This window comes from Hypanus sabinus, chromosome X1, assembly GCF_030144855.1.
Source record: "Hypanus sabinus isolate sHypSab1 chromosome X1, sHypSab1.hap1, whole genome shotgun sequence".
Taxonomy (NCBI): Eukaryota; Metazoa; Chordata; class Chondrichthyes; order Myliobatiformes; family Dasyatidae; genus Hypanus; species Hypanus sabinus.
Window position 1 is genome coordinate 272,348 of NC_082738.1, and position 15,602 is coordinate 287,949.

Sequence of the window (15,602 nt, forward strand, 5' to 3'; positions counted from 1 at the left end):
ATTCTTAGAGATAGTATTTATAATTATCTGGATAGACGGGATCTGATTAGAAGTAGCCAGCATGGATTTGTGCATAGAAGGTCATGTTTGACAAACCTTATTGAATTTTTTGAAGAAGTTACGAGGAATGTTGACGAGGGTAAGGCAGTGGATGTAGTCTATATGGACTTCAGCAAAGCCTTTGACAAAGTTCCACATGGAAGGTTAGTTAAGAAGGTTCAGTCGTTAGGTATTAATGCTGGAGTAATAAAATGGATTCAACAGTGGCTAGATGGGAGATGCCAGACAGTAGTGGTGGATAATTGTTTATCGGGATGGAGGCCGGTGACTAGTGGGGTGCCTCAGGGATATGTTTTGGGCCCAATGTTGTTTGTAATATACATAAATGATCTGGATGATGGGGTGGTAAATTGGATTAGTAAGAATGCCGATGATACTAAGGTAGGAGGTGTTGTGGATAATGAGGTGGATTTTCAAAGCTTGCAGGGAGATTTATGCCGGTTAGAAGAATGGGCTGAACATTGGCAGATGGAGTTTAATGCTGAGAAGTGTGAGGTTCTACATTTTGGCAGGAATAATCCAAATAGAACATACAGAGTAAATGGTAGGGCATTGAGGAATGCAGAGGAACAGAGAGATCTAGGAATAACTGTGCATAGTTCCCTGAAAGTGGAGTCTCATGTAGATAGGGTGGTGAAGAGGGCTTTTGGAATGCTGGCCTTTATAAATCAAAGCATTGAGTACAGAAGTTGGGATGTAATGCTAAAGTTGTACAAGGCATTGGTAAGGCCAAATTTGGAATATTGTGTGCAGTTCTGGTCACCAAATTATAGGAAAGATATCAATAAATTAGAGAGAGTGCAGAGACAATTTACTAGGATGTTACCTGGGTTTCAGCAATTAAGTTACAGAGAAAGGTTGAACAAGTTAGGTCTCTATTCATTGGAGCGTAGAAGGTTGAGGGGGGATTTGATCGAGGTATTTAAAATTTTGAGAGGGATAGATAGAGTTGACGTGAACAGGCTGTTTCCATTGAGAGTAGGGGAGATTCAAACGAGAGGACATGATTTGAGAGTTAGGGGGCAGAAGTTTAAGGGAAACACGAGGGGGTATTTCTTTACTCAAAGAGTGATAGCTGTGTGGAATGAGCTTCCTGTAGAAGTAGTAGAGGCCAGTTCAGTTGTGTCATTTAAGGTAAAATTGGATAGGTATATGGACAGGAAAGGAGTGGAGGGTTATGGGCTGAGTGCGGGTAGGTGGGACTAGGTGAGATTAAGGGTTCGGCACGGACTAGGAGGGCCAAGATGGCCTGTTTCCGTGCTGTGATTGTTATATGTTATAGTAATGCAGACAAACTGTCTGACCAAATTACAGCCTTTTGACATTATTTTCTTCTATCCAAGATAATGCACTCAATATTGCCATTAATTCTGTTGTATACACTGATAAATGGTTTGATGTTCTTTTCCTAATACTAGTTTTGCACTGAGGAATGTACACTGCAATACCTGTGTGGCCAGACCTTGGGTCTTTTGATCCATCCGTAAATATTACTAATTTGTTTCTAGAATGCAGGTCTATATATTCTTGTACTATCAGTTTGATTCCACAGTTAGACTTCATTTTTAAAAGTTGTTGCAGGTTTATATCCACTGTATGTATTGTAAAAAGCCATGGAGGAACATCAGATAATGGAACTGTAGCGTTATATTCCAACTCGTGTAGACCATATTTTTGTGCTGCTGCATCCCCGATCCATCCAAAGCTATTGTAATTTGAATTATGTTCCCAGCAGTCTTTTAATCTAGCTTTAGCCGGATGTAAATAGTTATGCCCCATGATGTTAACCCAGTAATGTAGCATTAGCTTTATTCTTCTAAGTCTTAATGGGGGAAATGCCATTTCGACTTGAAGAGCTGATACAGGTGATGTTCTGAAGGCACCACTACATATCCTGAGGGCCTGAGCTTGCTCAACATCCAGCATTTTTAAATTACTTTCTGCAGCTGACATGTAAGCTACACATCCATAATCCAACGTAGCCCTCATTAAAGCTTGATAAATACTTAATAGCGATAACTTGCTCGCACCCCAATCCTGTCCAGCAAGACACCTCAATAAGTTGTTTATTTTTTTAAATATTTGTTTGTAATTTTCTCAATTTGCTTTTTCCATGCAAGTTTCTCATCAAATATCAAACCAAGGAACCAAATTACCTTTACCTGTTCTAATTTTTGTTCATATAATTTCACGGAAACTGGTTTGTGATTTCTTGAAAAACGTATCACTTGCGACTTACTTATAGACAACTTGAAACCCCATTTATTTGCCCACTCCTCCACTTTATTAACTGCATCTTGCATCTTCCTTTATATCTAAATTAAAATTTTTCCCCTCACCCATAAAGCCCCATCATCTACATATAAGGATTTCCCCACACCATGTTCAACTTGTGCAAATATGTCATTTATCATTATGGTAAACAGTAATGGACTGCAGATACTACCTTGTGGTGTTCTGTTTTCAACCAAATATGTCCTGGAGTACTCTTCTTCCACCTTGACTTGAATTGTTCGACCAAAAAGAAAGTCTAGAACCCAGTTATATAATTTTCCTTCCACCCCTAATTCTTTCAATTTAATTAACACTCCCTCTTTCCAGAACATATCATATGCCTTTTCTATGTCGAAGAATACCGCAAGGACCATTTTTTTTAATTTGTTTGAGCCTTCCTAATTTCAGATTCCAAGCTAAGTATTGAATCTACTGCAGTTCTTCCTTTACAGAAACTGCTTTGGTAGGGAGAAATAGACTTATATACTTTCTAGAAAAAAGAAGTCTTATCAGTTATTATTTGTTCCATAATTTTACCTAGCTGTGAAGTTAATGCAATTGGTCTATAGTTTGTTGAGTCTGATGTATCTTTACCAGGTTTTAATATTGGAACAATAACAGAATGTTTCCATGCAGATGGTATTTTACCTGTTTCCCATATATTCTTAAACAGTCTCTGTAGAACTAGAAGTGCACTTCTTGATAATTGCTTCAGCATTCTACTCCATACTTGATCCTTCCCAGGAGAAGTTGGCCGTGCATTCATAATGGCTCTTTCTATTTCTGTTATGCTAATAGGTGTATCCAGCACTTCTTCTGATGTTGCTCTTTTGTCCATAATTCTTGGATTTTGCTTAAGCCTCTCCTCCCTTTGCCGTCTAGCCTCAATTGTCAAATTTTCCAAGCTATGTATGTTAACAAAAGTTTTTGCCAATATTTCTGCTTTTTTCTACATTGTTAATTGCCATTTTGTCCTTGCTTTTTAGCACAGGAATCTCTTTGCTACTTCTTATACCATTCATTTTCCTTATCATGCCCCATATTTTGGGCAGTTGAGTTTCTCTTCCAATTTTGTTACAACATTGTCTCCAGTATGCTCGCTTTGCCTGTCTGATTATTTTCTGAACTACTGCCTGTGCTCTTTTATATTTTATCAATGTTTCTACAGAATGTTGTCTTTTTAACACTTTAAATGCTTTATTTCTTACTTTTATACTTCTACTACATTCACAATTCCACCATGGAACACTTTTCCTCTCTCTACCTTTACTTTTCAGAATTGTTTCTTCTGCTGAATTTATAATTGCTGTGACTAACTTATCATTCATTTCTTCTATATCCAATATATTTTCATCTAAAATCTTTATGCATCTTGCTTCACTTCTTTTTTGAAATATCTCCCAATCTGCCTTATTTAGTTTCCACCTTGACACTTTAAGTCCTTTATTTTGTTCTATTTTAATCTGAATCCTTGTGAGCATGGGATAGTGATCACTTCCTACTGTAGTTTGTTTTAATACATTCCAAGTACTGATCCCTGTTAATTCTCTACTTACAAATGTTAAGTCTATTGCAGTTTCTGTGTTTTGGGAAATATTATATCTCGTACCGTCTCTATTATTTATACACACGGATATAAATTCTTCTATCACTAATCGGTTTTCATCAGTTTTTTTTTAACATCCCCATAATGTACTGTGTCCACTTAAATCCCTACACCATATTATTTTCCCTTTCATCCCACCACCCACTGTGTTTAATGTATCTTTGCTTAATCTTCTACATAGATTATAGTAATTTATTATTACCAGGTTTTCTCTGCCTATCCAAATTTTGATTATTATTGATTCATATTTCTGCCCTATGTTGACTATATTATACCTCATCCCACTGGTTATAAATATTGCTACTCCTCCACTATTGCCATTACTTCTATCCTTCCTAATAGCTGTATATCCTTGTAAAACAAAATTTAATTGTGGTTTCAACCATGTTTCCTGTATACATAAAATCTGAGGTTTTTCCTCAAGTTCTGATACACATTTCTTAAATTCTTGACCATTCACGATAAGACTCCTTGCAATTCATTGTAAATGTATATACTGCCATTAAGATCCTGCCTCCCCTGCCTGTAAACTGTTTGATCCTCCATTCAACATTTCTTTAACTACTTCCCACCTAAGGTCTGTAATACCAAGATATTTTTCTGCAGACTTGACTATAATTTTAATTTTCTCAGTTCTCTTGTCTGTTTGCACTGAACAGTTAATTGCATCTACCATAAACAGTACGGAATCCTTTCTACTCATTATTAGTGTATCCTTATTTATCATATTACAGTCCTCACAGTTCAATGGTTTATTATTCCCTGTATTTGTTTGCTTGATAGCCTTCTCCTTTTCAGCGATTCCTTTCACTGCCTCTGTGTAGCTAATCCCTTGAGTTACCTTAAAATATTGTATCTCAGCTGCCTTCTTGCTATCAATGCACCCTTGATAAGCTGCACTGTGTTCCTCGCCACAATTGCAGCATTTCAGCCTAGCTCCCGCCTCACATTTCCCATATTTATGCTCTCCAGCACATCTCCTACATCTTTGTTTCCCTCTGCAGACCACCACAATATGCCCAAATATCTGACATTTAAAGCATCTTAAAGGCAGTGGTATATATATTCTGACCTCATAACAAATATACCCCAAATAAACTTTAGTCGGCAATCTTTCTTCATTAAAGTTAATCATAACTGATAAACTATCACATTTTTTTCCATTTTTTGTAACTTTCAAACATTTGGCCTCAATAATTTTTGCTCCTTTTATGTTCTGTTTAATCTCATCCTTAGTAACTTTTGTTGGTATTCCCAAAATAACTCCTCTAGTCCACTTTCTATTGTTGGGTATTGAACATTGTACTTTTCTTCCATCTATTTTATTTAATCTTAACACTTCGCCTTTCCGAGCACTATCCCGACAAATCACTAATAGCGGTCCATTTCATAATGCTTTGCTCTTTTGACCTCGCCTATAAGTTTGTTGATTACCTTCATCAAATGAATCAGGTTCCAATCACCAAAAGACATCCTGTCTTCACTCAGTTTTATAATTGCTTTAATTTCATCTTCTTTCCATTGTTTTGCCATCCTACTTCAGTCATCCCCTGACTCCTCAGAGTTTGACATCACATACCTCTGTTTTCTTTTCTTGCTTTTTCCACTCCATTCCTCATTTCCACTAACCATCTCTAACTCACTTCCCAAATTGTCACTTCCTCCAGCCATTCTCCATCCATTCACAATCTAGTTGTTTAATCAAGCTCCAACACAGTCCAGCAGCCAGAAGCTGAATCCTGAAGCTATTTATGGAGCCAGCCCAAATGAGAATCAGGTGCCTCAATTAAGGCACCCAATGGAACCAGGGAAAACAGGAAAACCCAGAATAAGGATTGATGGACCGGACTGTGAACCGGAATGCAGATTTCATGGACCGGACCATGACAGACTCAAATCTCAAGGTAATCTATTCTCTTCTAGATTTTTATATTTTTTAATCTGTGCTGTGGATTTGAGTTTCATCAGGCAACTGCTCTCAGTTATTCAATTCTAATAATTCCTGAGAACACGGGTAAGAATGCTTACTGGATTAACCACTTGATTACATTCAGTTCTTAGGCATGTTCCAACTTGAATAATAGATTTATGAAAGTCACCTTACCTGACAATCTCGGCAGCAGAGTCCATTGCTACACATTGCATTGTGTGTAAGGGTACACTTCTTGCAGCAGTTCCCACCCACTTTACTACATTCCTGGAGGGGGATTAAATAAATTTATTGTGATTTCATACAAGAATTTTCTCAAATACAAAAATAAATGAATAACTATTTTATTTCAACAGTTTCTTAAAAATGGGTGTTACAGTCTTCTAGGATACAAATTGGTGGAGTGTCAGTTGTACTTGAGTTTTGTGAAACAACACAACAGAATGAAGAACCAGACTAACTGAGGCTCGAGGTAAGTGGTGGATAATTGGCACACTGGAACAAAAGAGAAAGAAAGTGCATTATTTACAATTTTATATACAGTACATGGATAATAAGGGGTTACTTTTTCTAATGGGCATTCCTAATGAGAAGTGGTTAAACTGTAGATACTACTCTGCAACATTTAATTAAATTTGTCGTATAGTCTGTTGTTGAATTTTCTTTGGCTGTCTGTTATCAATGTCAAAGGAGTCACTCGCAGAATAAATGCAATCCAATAAAATTGCATTGGAATGGGGAATTTGGCCACATGTAAGTTCCCAGTACACAAACCACAGTTGGTTAAGATGTATTGAAATGGAAGGAATTATCCTGTGATAGACTGGGCTGTATTCACCACTTTCTGGAGTCTTTTCTGTTCCTGGGCATCGGCGTTTCCACACCAAGCTGTGATGCAGCCAGTTAAGATACTCTCCACTGTGCATCTATAGGAGTTTGTCAAAGATTTTGGGGACATGCCATAACTATTCAAAGCTTCCAAGGAAGTAGAGGCACTATTGTGCCTTCTTTGTGATGACACTTACATGCTGGTCTGAGGACAGATTCTCTGATATGCTGACACCAAATCAAATTGGTAACTTTGCAGTTGGGACACAATAGTATCTACTTACAGCTGCGGTTCCACAATCACACTCTTCTCCATTTTCCACATATCCATTCCCACATTCTTGAGGGTCAACCAGCTGTGAAATTGTAAAATGGAGCTAACATAAATTTTCAGTAAAAATCACTAAATCAAAACTTGTAAGTGATTCCATTATATGACATTATTTTATTGGGATGTCACAGTAGCACAACAGTTAGTGTAATACTAATACTGGGCCAGCAACCTGGGTTTAATTCCACTGTAGCTGTAAGGTGTTTGAACGTTCTCTCCATGACTGCGTGGGTTTCCTTTGGATGCTCTGGTTTCCTCCCACAGTCCAAAGTTGTATGTGTTAGTAGGTTAATTGGTCACATGGGTATGTATAATTGCCCAGTGCAGTCTCATTGGGCTGAAAGGGACTATTACCATGCTGTAGCTGTAAATATATAAATTATAAAAAACTAAATTTGTATAAAACATGCTAAAATGTGCCGAAGGTTTAAGATTATTTGATTGAGTAATTTTTGGAGCTGTTTTGAGTTCAGCATGAAGGATGGGGGAGGGGTGGTAAGAGTCTTCATCCAAACATAAATAGAACCCAGCCCAAACCCTCACTACCATTATCTCTTTTTTTTAAACTTTTTTTATTGCATTTTTAAATGATTACAAAGTACGAAAAAACAATGTTTATAACCCTTACCCCCTCCCCTTAACCCCTCCCCCCTAACTGCCCTATAGAAAAAGAAAGAAAGAAAGAAAGAAAGAATGCCTGGTTGTTGGAAGATCTCCATATGCTCCATGGAATCTAAGATACCAACAAGTTCTCAGTACTGAATTTTAGGTACTATGTGTCTATAAATCAAGCATACATGAAGTAGTATTTTCTAATTACCATTTTCAGCTGAAAATAATGTCAACTATGAAAATGAAACTGGCACTTCTGTTTGTGATATGCATTAACATTGTTCATTTTCCTAGAGGCAGGTGTGCCTAGAACATTGCTGCAGGAATTTCTCAACACAATGTCCTAGACACATCTAGCTGCCTTATCAAAGACTTTCCTTACCTTTTACAAAGTCAGCAGTAGGGTTGTTTGCAGATGATTACAATGTTCAATTCCATACACTACTACTTAGCAAATGAAGAAACTGATGCTTGCATTCAGGTATGGGCTAATAAGTAGCAGATAACATTCAGAGCATTTAAGTGCCAGGAAATGACTACCGAACCATCTAACCTTGATATTCATTGCTGTTATCATCAAATAATCCTCCACTATCAACATCCTGGAATCTGTCATTCAACAGAATTGAAATGGTCCAGCCTCTTAGTGTGGCTACAAGAACTGCAGGAGCTGTGTATCCGTATCAAGGTTTGCTGCCTGATATTACAGAGCCTTGCCATTATCCACTAAGAACAAGTCAGGAGCTTGATTGAATAATTTCCAATCGCTCACTTGATTGCAACTCCAACTCTCAAGAAGCTTAACAGTATCTCAGACAAACCAGTTTGCTTGATTGGCATTCCATCCATCACTCTAAATTTTTAGTGGCAGTATTGTACACCATTTACAATTACTTTCCCGGACTATACTGACAGCAATTTCCCAATTGGTGACCTCAACCATCAAGGACATTGTCACAATTTGAATCTCTCCCCTCCAAGTTGTACACTAATGTGATTTGCAAATATACTACTGCTCCTTTATTGTCACTGGATTTAAATCCTGGAACCCCACCCAGTAGCACTGTGGAAATACCCCACCCAAATGACTGCAGCTCTCTGCCAACTTCTAAAGGGCAATAAATGCAGGCCTTGCTAATACTATCAGATGCTGGAAGATGAATAAATAAAAATAAATGAGGTCATGAAACACCTTCCAACATTACCCGATTGTGTGGTGCTCCTCATTCCTGGAGGAGACAAGTTCAGTGACTGCCCACCAGGCTATTTAAATGGTGGCCCTGTTGAAGCTTCTGTGAACCTCACCCTCATTACCCACCCCAGTGCTTAAAACCTCTCTCTATGCTTGTATTTCATGCACAAAGGTTCCTAAGCACTTCTTTGAAAGATTAACTTTCGATGCTCATTATCGTTCTCTTGTGGCCTCCCTTTCTTCCATGTTGCTGATAAGTGATTGCTATGAGAAATGTTTCCTTCTAGGTTAGTCTGCAGCTAAGTGTCAGCCTCTGTATTCAATTGTGTTGAACCTGTCATGAACTGTGCAGGCTCCAGAATAGTGCTTCTTAATGGTATTTCAAAAATCTTTCTGTCCCTTTTCATAATCTTATCCAGGGAACCGGATGTGGTGGTAACACTAAATACAACAATGGTGGAGGCAGCAAGTTCAGCAACCAAAAACGTGCATTGAAGGGAAACAAAATCCTGTTAAGACGATGTGAATTCAATGCTATTTGAAATGAAGTAAACATTTGTGTCTGCAACCAGCAGCAATGTTTGCATAACATGAAGTTATTTTTATGCAAACACTGCAGTTAAATGACAGACAATAAGTTCTCACAGATACAGATGAATAAAGACTGAACGTAACAGAATCTATCTGACCTCCAGGTGATTAATATGAGATAAAGACAGTAAACATATATGATCCACAATAATGATGAAATTTTATATTAAATTAACAACATTAAACAAAATCCTCACTTCAGAAAAGGTTGCTTACCATTTATCAAAAGGCCTTACCTTAAGAGGTTTATTGAAAAGACAGATGCCACCTCCAGTCTGCAGAAACAGATGATACTCAGTAATGCTACATCTTGAAAACTTTCGTGGAGGATATTGCCTGAAAGTTCAAACAGTAATGTGAACAAAGGATGGTACCACAATCATTGCTTGCAAAATCTGTCATTCATTGCAATGTGAAGGCCTGGTCACATTTTTTAAATGTATTCACAATACAGGATATGAGTATCATTTATTATTCATCCCAAAATTCCCTAACTCTGTACAGTTTACCAGGGAGCTACAAGAGTACAGCACACAGCTGAGTCTGAAGTCACATGCAGGCCATATTGATTTCAAGATGAATATCTCCAAGAATCTTCAATCACAAGTAAAATCCACTTTAGCTTAACCAAACGCACCCATCCTTGCCTCTGGTGCCTATCTCCAACAATAGCTATTGTGGATCAGTGATACTTTTTCCAATGTTCCAATAGGCACACAATGGCAAAACTGCCCAATAATGAAGGGGTAATGAAGCCTCACAACAGCAGAAAATCACATTTTAACACTTTAATGTAGAGTTATAGCAATGCAACACAGAAACAGGCCCTTTAGCCCATTGAATCTGCACTGACATCAAATACACATTTACACTAATCCTATTTTAATCCCATCTAATAGTTTTTAGTTGTGTAAGTTGTCCCTAACTGCAGAGAAACTCAGAGAATTGCATTACTTACATGAACCCTGCATTGAATGCTGTGCACATTAATAAATTTCATCCAGACTCACACAAAACTACTCAAGCTGCTTGCACTTTAGAGCACAGAAAAATTGCTAAATAATTCCCTTTATTTTCTTTCACTTAAACCTTTTTGTTTAGCTATTGGACTTTGCACAGATTATATGATATTGCCATTTCTGTGGCCTTATCCTGCATATTTATACAAAGGATTTCCATGTTTTTAAGGCTGAAAGAGTGAATATTGGAAGGACACTGGGTAGATTACATTTTGAGATACAGGAATAATTGTAATGTACAGATCTATTTCTTGTAGCACTAATTATTTACTGATAACTTACCCATGCACATTGATTTGGAGCTCCTTCTGCAAAGTGCATATAGCTACATTTCTGAGTGCATGCTTTTATTCATTTAATATGTAGTTGTACAGACACAACAAATTGGCAATGAATACGAACCTGAATGTCAGTGAATATCACCAACTGCACCGACAGTTACGAGATGACAGAACTCGGAGGAAGGGAGAGAGACAGCAAGAGGAAAGAGTGAACCAGTACACTGAAGGCAGTCACAGATGCTAGCACAGGGATGCATGAGTAACAGTACACAGTGAGTGATGCATAACTAGCAAAGCTAAAGTGAAAATAAAGTGACAATAGCCTTTGTTGGGAAAGTTAATGAATTTGATAGAGCTAATGAGGACTGGGAATCGTATATTGAAAGGGCTGAACTGTATTGAAATGCTAACAATGTGTTTGAAGAAAATAACTTCTCCACAGCTCTTAGCTTAATGGGTACTAAAACGTATAGGCTCTTATGCAACTTAGCAAGACATCACCCAACATTGTTGATGTTTTACAAAATCACTTGAGCCTAAATGCACTAGTAATAGCTGAGAGATTTTGATTTTATAAAAGTAACCAGTTAAAGGATGAAAGCATTTCTGAATGCATTGCAGAACTGTGCAAACTTCCCTAATACTGTGACTTGGGAGGTGGACTTTCTGATGCATCAAGGGACAAGCTTGTATGTGGCATGGATAGTCAAGGCACTCAAAAGAGGCTATTGTCAGAAAAAGACCAAATCTTAGAATGGGCATTATCAATATCAATGGAGACAACAGCAAAGGAAGTATAAGAACAACAGAAAAAGAGTTTAGAATGTGAAATGCAAAAAATACCCCTGAATGGTGCAAAAAGCCAAAATTGTTATCAATGTGGCAAATCCTCTCACGATACAAGTGACTGTTGGTTTCAAAGAAAACGTATACAGAAAGTGTCACAGACAAGGGCACATGGAGAGAGTTTGCAACTCCGACAAGAAGCAGAACCAAAGAGAAAAACCACACAGAGTGAAAAGTTTCAAACATAAAACTAAACAAATGCATAAAGTGACTGACTGCAAAACAGAATCAGACAATGCAGAGTGTGACAAAGGTAAGCTGTCATGTCTAGAACTGAATAGCATTATTGAAGCAGATCACAAAATCATCTGGATCACAACAGATGAGTCTGGTGTAAAACTGAATACAGGGTCAGATTTGTCTGTAATCTCAAGAGCTGACTACAACAGACTGTTTGCTAAGCTACCATTAGAAAAGACCTTGGTGATGATAAAGACCTACACAGGCAAAAAATACTGTCTTCTAAAGGCAAACTGGAAGTGAATGTGATGTAGAAGCAAAACACAGCAGCTAGAGCTTTAAGTGTTGAAGAGCAGAGGGTCAGCACTTTTGATATGAATAGTTAAGAAAAATCCAACTAGACTAGTACACAATCAAAGCTTTTGATATAACATCAACAAGCAACTGCAGCCCAAAAGATAGCACTAACCAGAGATTGTCACAGCTGCTTAATCTAATGATAAGGTGTTTGAGAAGGGTATTGGTAAACTCAGTGGCATGAAGGCCAGAAATGAACTGGATGAAGCATTATGGGCTGAAACCCTTTGGCAGGACTGGAGAAAAAGCGAAGGAGTAGATTTAAAAGGTGGGGAAGGGGAGAGAGAAACACAAGGTGGTAGGTGAAACCGGGAAGGGAAGAATGGAGTAAAGAGCTGAGAAATTGATTGGTGAAAGAGATAGAAGGCTATGGAAGAAAGAAAAGGTAGGAGGAGCACCAGAGGGAGGCAATGAGTGGGCAAGGAGATAAGGTGAGGAAGGGAAAAGGGGATGGGAAATGGTGAAGGGTGGGTGGAGGCACTACTGGAAGTTTGAAAAATCAATGCTCATGCCATCAGGTTGGAGGCTACCCAAACGGAATAAAAACACCATCCCCTTCTCTTAATTCCTCCTCCTCCGCTGCATCTGCTCTTAGGATGAAGCTTTTCATTCTAGAACAAAGGAGATGTTCTCCTTTTTCAAAGAAGGAGGCTTTCCTTTCTCCACTATCAACTGCATCTCTTCCATTTCACACATGTCTCCCATCACCCAATCCTCCTACCACCCTACCAGGGATAGGGTTCCTCTTGTTCTCACCTACCACCCTACCAGCCTCCGCGTACAACACATAATTCTCCAGAACTTCCATCACCACCAATGGGATCCCACCACCAAGCACATCTTTCCCTTTCCCACACTTTCTGCTTTCTGTAGGGATTGCACCTGATGCGACAACCTTCTCCATTCCTCCTTCCTCACTGATTTCCCTCCTGGCACTTATCCCTGCAAGCAGAACAAGTGCTATACCTGTCCCTACACCTCTTCCCTCACTACCATTCAGGGCCTCAAACAGTCCTTCCAGGTGAGATGACACTTCACTTGTGAGTCTGCTGGGGTCATCTACTGTGTCCGGTGCTCCCGGTGTGGCCTCCTGTATATCGGTGAGACTCGACATAGATTGGGAGACTGCTTCGCTGAGCATCTATGCTTCGTCTGCCAGAGCAAGTGGGATTTCCCAGTAGCCACCCATTTTAATTCCACTTCCTATTTCCATTCCGATATGTCCACCCATGGGTTCCTCCACTGTCGTGATGAGGCCACACTCAGGTTGGAGGAACAACACCTTGTATTCTGCCTGGGTAGTCTCCACTCTGATGGCATGAACTTCCGGTAATGCCCCCCACTTCACCATTCCCCATCCCATTTTCCATCTCGTATAGAAACATGGAAAACCTACAGCACAATACAGGCCCTTCAGCCCACAAAGTTGTGCCGAACATATCCCTACCTTAGAAATTACCTTGGGTTAGTCATAGCCCTCTATTTTTTTAAGCTCCATGTACCTAATGCTTCCACTATCGTTGCCGGCAGTCCATTCCATGCACTCACCACTCTCTGCATAAAAAACTTACCCCTGACATCTCCTTTGTACCTACTTCCAAGCACCTTAAAACTATGCCCTCTCGTGCCAGCCATTTCAGCCCTGGGTAAAAGCCTCTGACTATCCACATGATCAATGCCCCTTATCATCTTATACACCTCTATCAGGTCACCTCTCGTCCTCCGTCACTTCAAAGAGAAAAGGCCGAGTTCACTCTACCTATTCTCATAAAACATGCTCCCCAATCCAGGTAACATCCTTGTAAATCTCCTCTGCACTCTCTCTATAGGATCCATATCCTTCCTGTAGTGAGGTTATCAGAACTAAACACAGTACTCCAAGTGGGGTCTGACTAAGATCTTATATAGCTGTAGCATTACCTCATGACAGGGCTTCAGGTACTTGGATCAATGGGATCTCTTCTGGAGGAGGTATGACCTGTTCAAAAGTGACGGGTTGCACCTGCACCAGAGGGGGACCAATATCCTTGCGGACAGGTTTGTCAGAGTTGTTGGGGAGGGTTTAAACTAATTTGGCAGGGTGATAGGAATGGGAGTGAATGGACTCTGGATCAGATGGGTGGTCAAAAAAAAGCAAAGATAGCTTGCAGTCAGACTGTCAGGAAGGGCAGGCAGATGACAGGACAAAATTGCAGCCAGCAGGGTGAGTATCAGTGCATTAGGGATGCAGAATCTGAAAGGGGAGCAAATACAGTACTCAAAGTGTAAAATCTCAATGCACGAAGTAAGAAATAAGGTGGATGATCTTGTTGCAATATTACAGATTGTCAGTTATTATGTTGTGGTCATCACTGAATTGTGGCTGAAGGATGGTTGTAGTTGGGAGCTGAATGCCTAAGGTTACACATTGTATCAGAGGGCTAGGAAGGTAGGCAGAGGGGTGGCGTGGTTCTGCCGGTGAAGAATGCCATCAAATCAGTTGTAAGATGTGACATAGGATCTGAAGATGTTGAATCCTTGTGGGCTGAGTTAAGCAACTGCAGGGGTAAAAGGACCCTGATGGCAGTTATATACAGGCCTCCAAACAGTAGGTGGGATGCGGACCACAGATTACAACAGGAAATAGAAAAAGTGTGTCAAAAAGGCACTTTTATGGTAGTCATGGTAGATTTCAACATGCAGGTCAATTGGGAAAATCAGGTTGTAAATGGATCTCAAGAGAGTAAATTTGTTGAATGCCTATCATATGGCTTTTAAGTGAAGTTTGTTGCTGAGCCTAGTAGGGGATCAGCTATACTGCATTGGGTAATGAACTGGAGGCAATTGGGGAGTTTAAGGTAAAAGAACCCTTAGGAGACAGTGATCACAATATGACTGAGTTCAACTTGAAATTTGTTGGGGGGAAAGTAAAGTCTGACGTATTCTCTTACAATGGAGTAAGAGAAGTTACAGTGGTCTGAGAGAGGAATTGACCAAAGTAAATTGGAAGGAGATGCTGGCAGGGATGACAGCAGAGCAGCAATGGTGTGAGTTTCTGAGAAAATGAGGAAGTTGCAGGATATAAGTATTCCAAAACAAAGTAAATTTCAAATGGCAAAATAGTACAAATTGGCTGACGAGAGAAGTCAAAACCAATGTAAAAGTAAAAAAGAGGGCATCCAACAAAGCAAAAATTAATGGGAAGAGAGGATTGGGAAGCTTTTAAAAACCCACAGAGAGCAATTAAAAGAATCATTAGAAGGGAAAGGATGAAATATGAAAGCAAGCTGGTAAATAATATCAAAGTGGAAAGTATAAGTTTTTTCAAAATATGTAAAAAATAAAAGAGAGATGAGAGTGGATATAGGACCACTAGAAAATGAGGCAGGAGAAATAATAATGGGGGACAAGGAGATGGCAGATGAACTAAATGAATGTTTTGCATCACTAATCTCTGTGGAAGTGTCTGGCAGTGTGCCAGATGTTGTAGTGTGTGAAGGAACAGAAGTGAGTGCA

The 15,602-nt window shown here is 39.1% G+C and overlaps 1 protein-coding gene across 1 annotated transcript in view; it reads right to left on the bottom strand.

The window, feature by feature from the left end:
• adam11 (ADAM metallopeptidase domain 11) overlaps positions 1-15,602 on the bottom strand; it is a 365,266-nt gene that overhangs the window by 126,805 nt on the left and 222,859 nt on the right. Inside the window, exons 15-17 of the mRNA XM_059955670.1 lie at positions 9,661-9,760; positions 6,983-7,054; positions 6,045-6,137 (exon numbers count right to left, since the gene is read on the bottom strand). Of these exons, the coding sequence (XP_059811653.1) occupies positions 6,045-6,137; positions 6,983-7,054; positions 9,661-9,760 (265 nt within the window). The remainder of the gene's footprint in view (positions 1-6,044; positions 6,138-6,982; positions 7,055-9,660; positions 9,761-15,602) is intronic.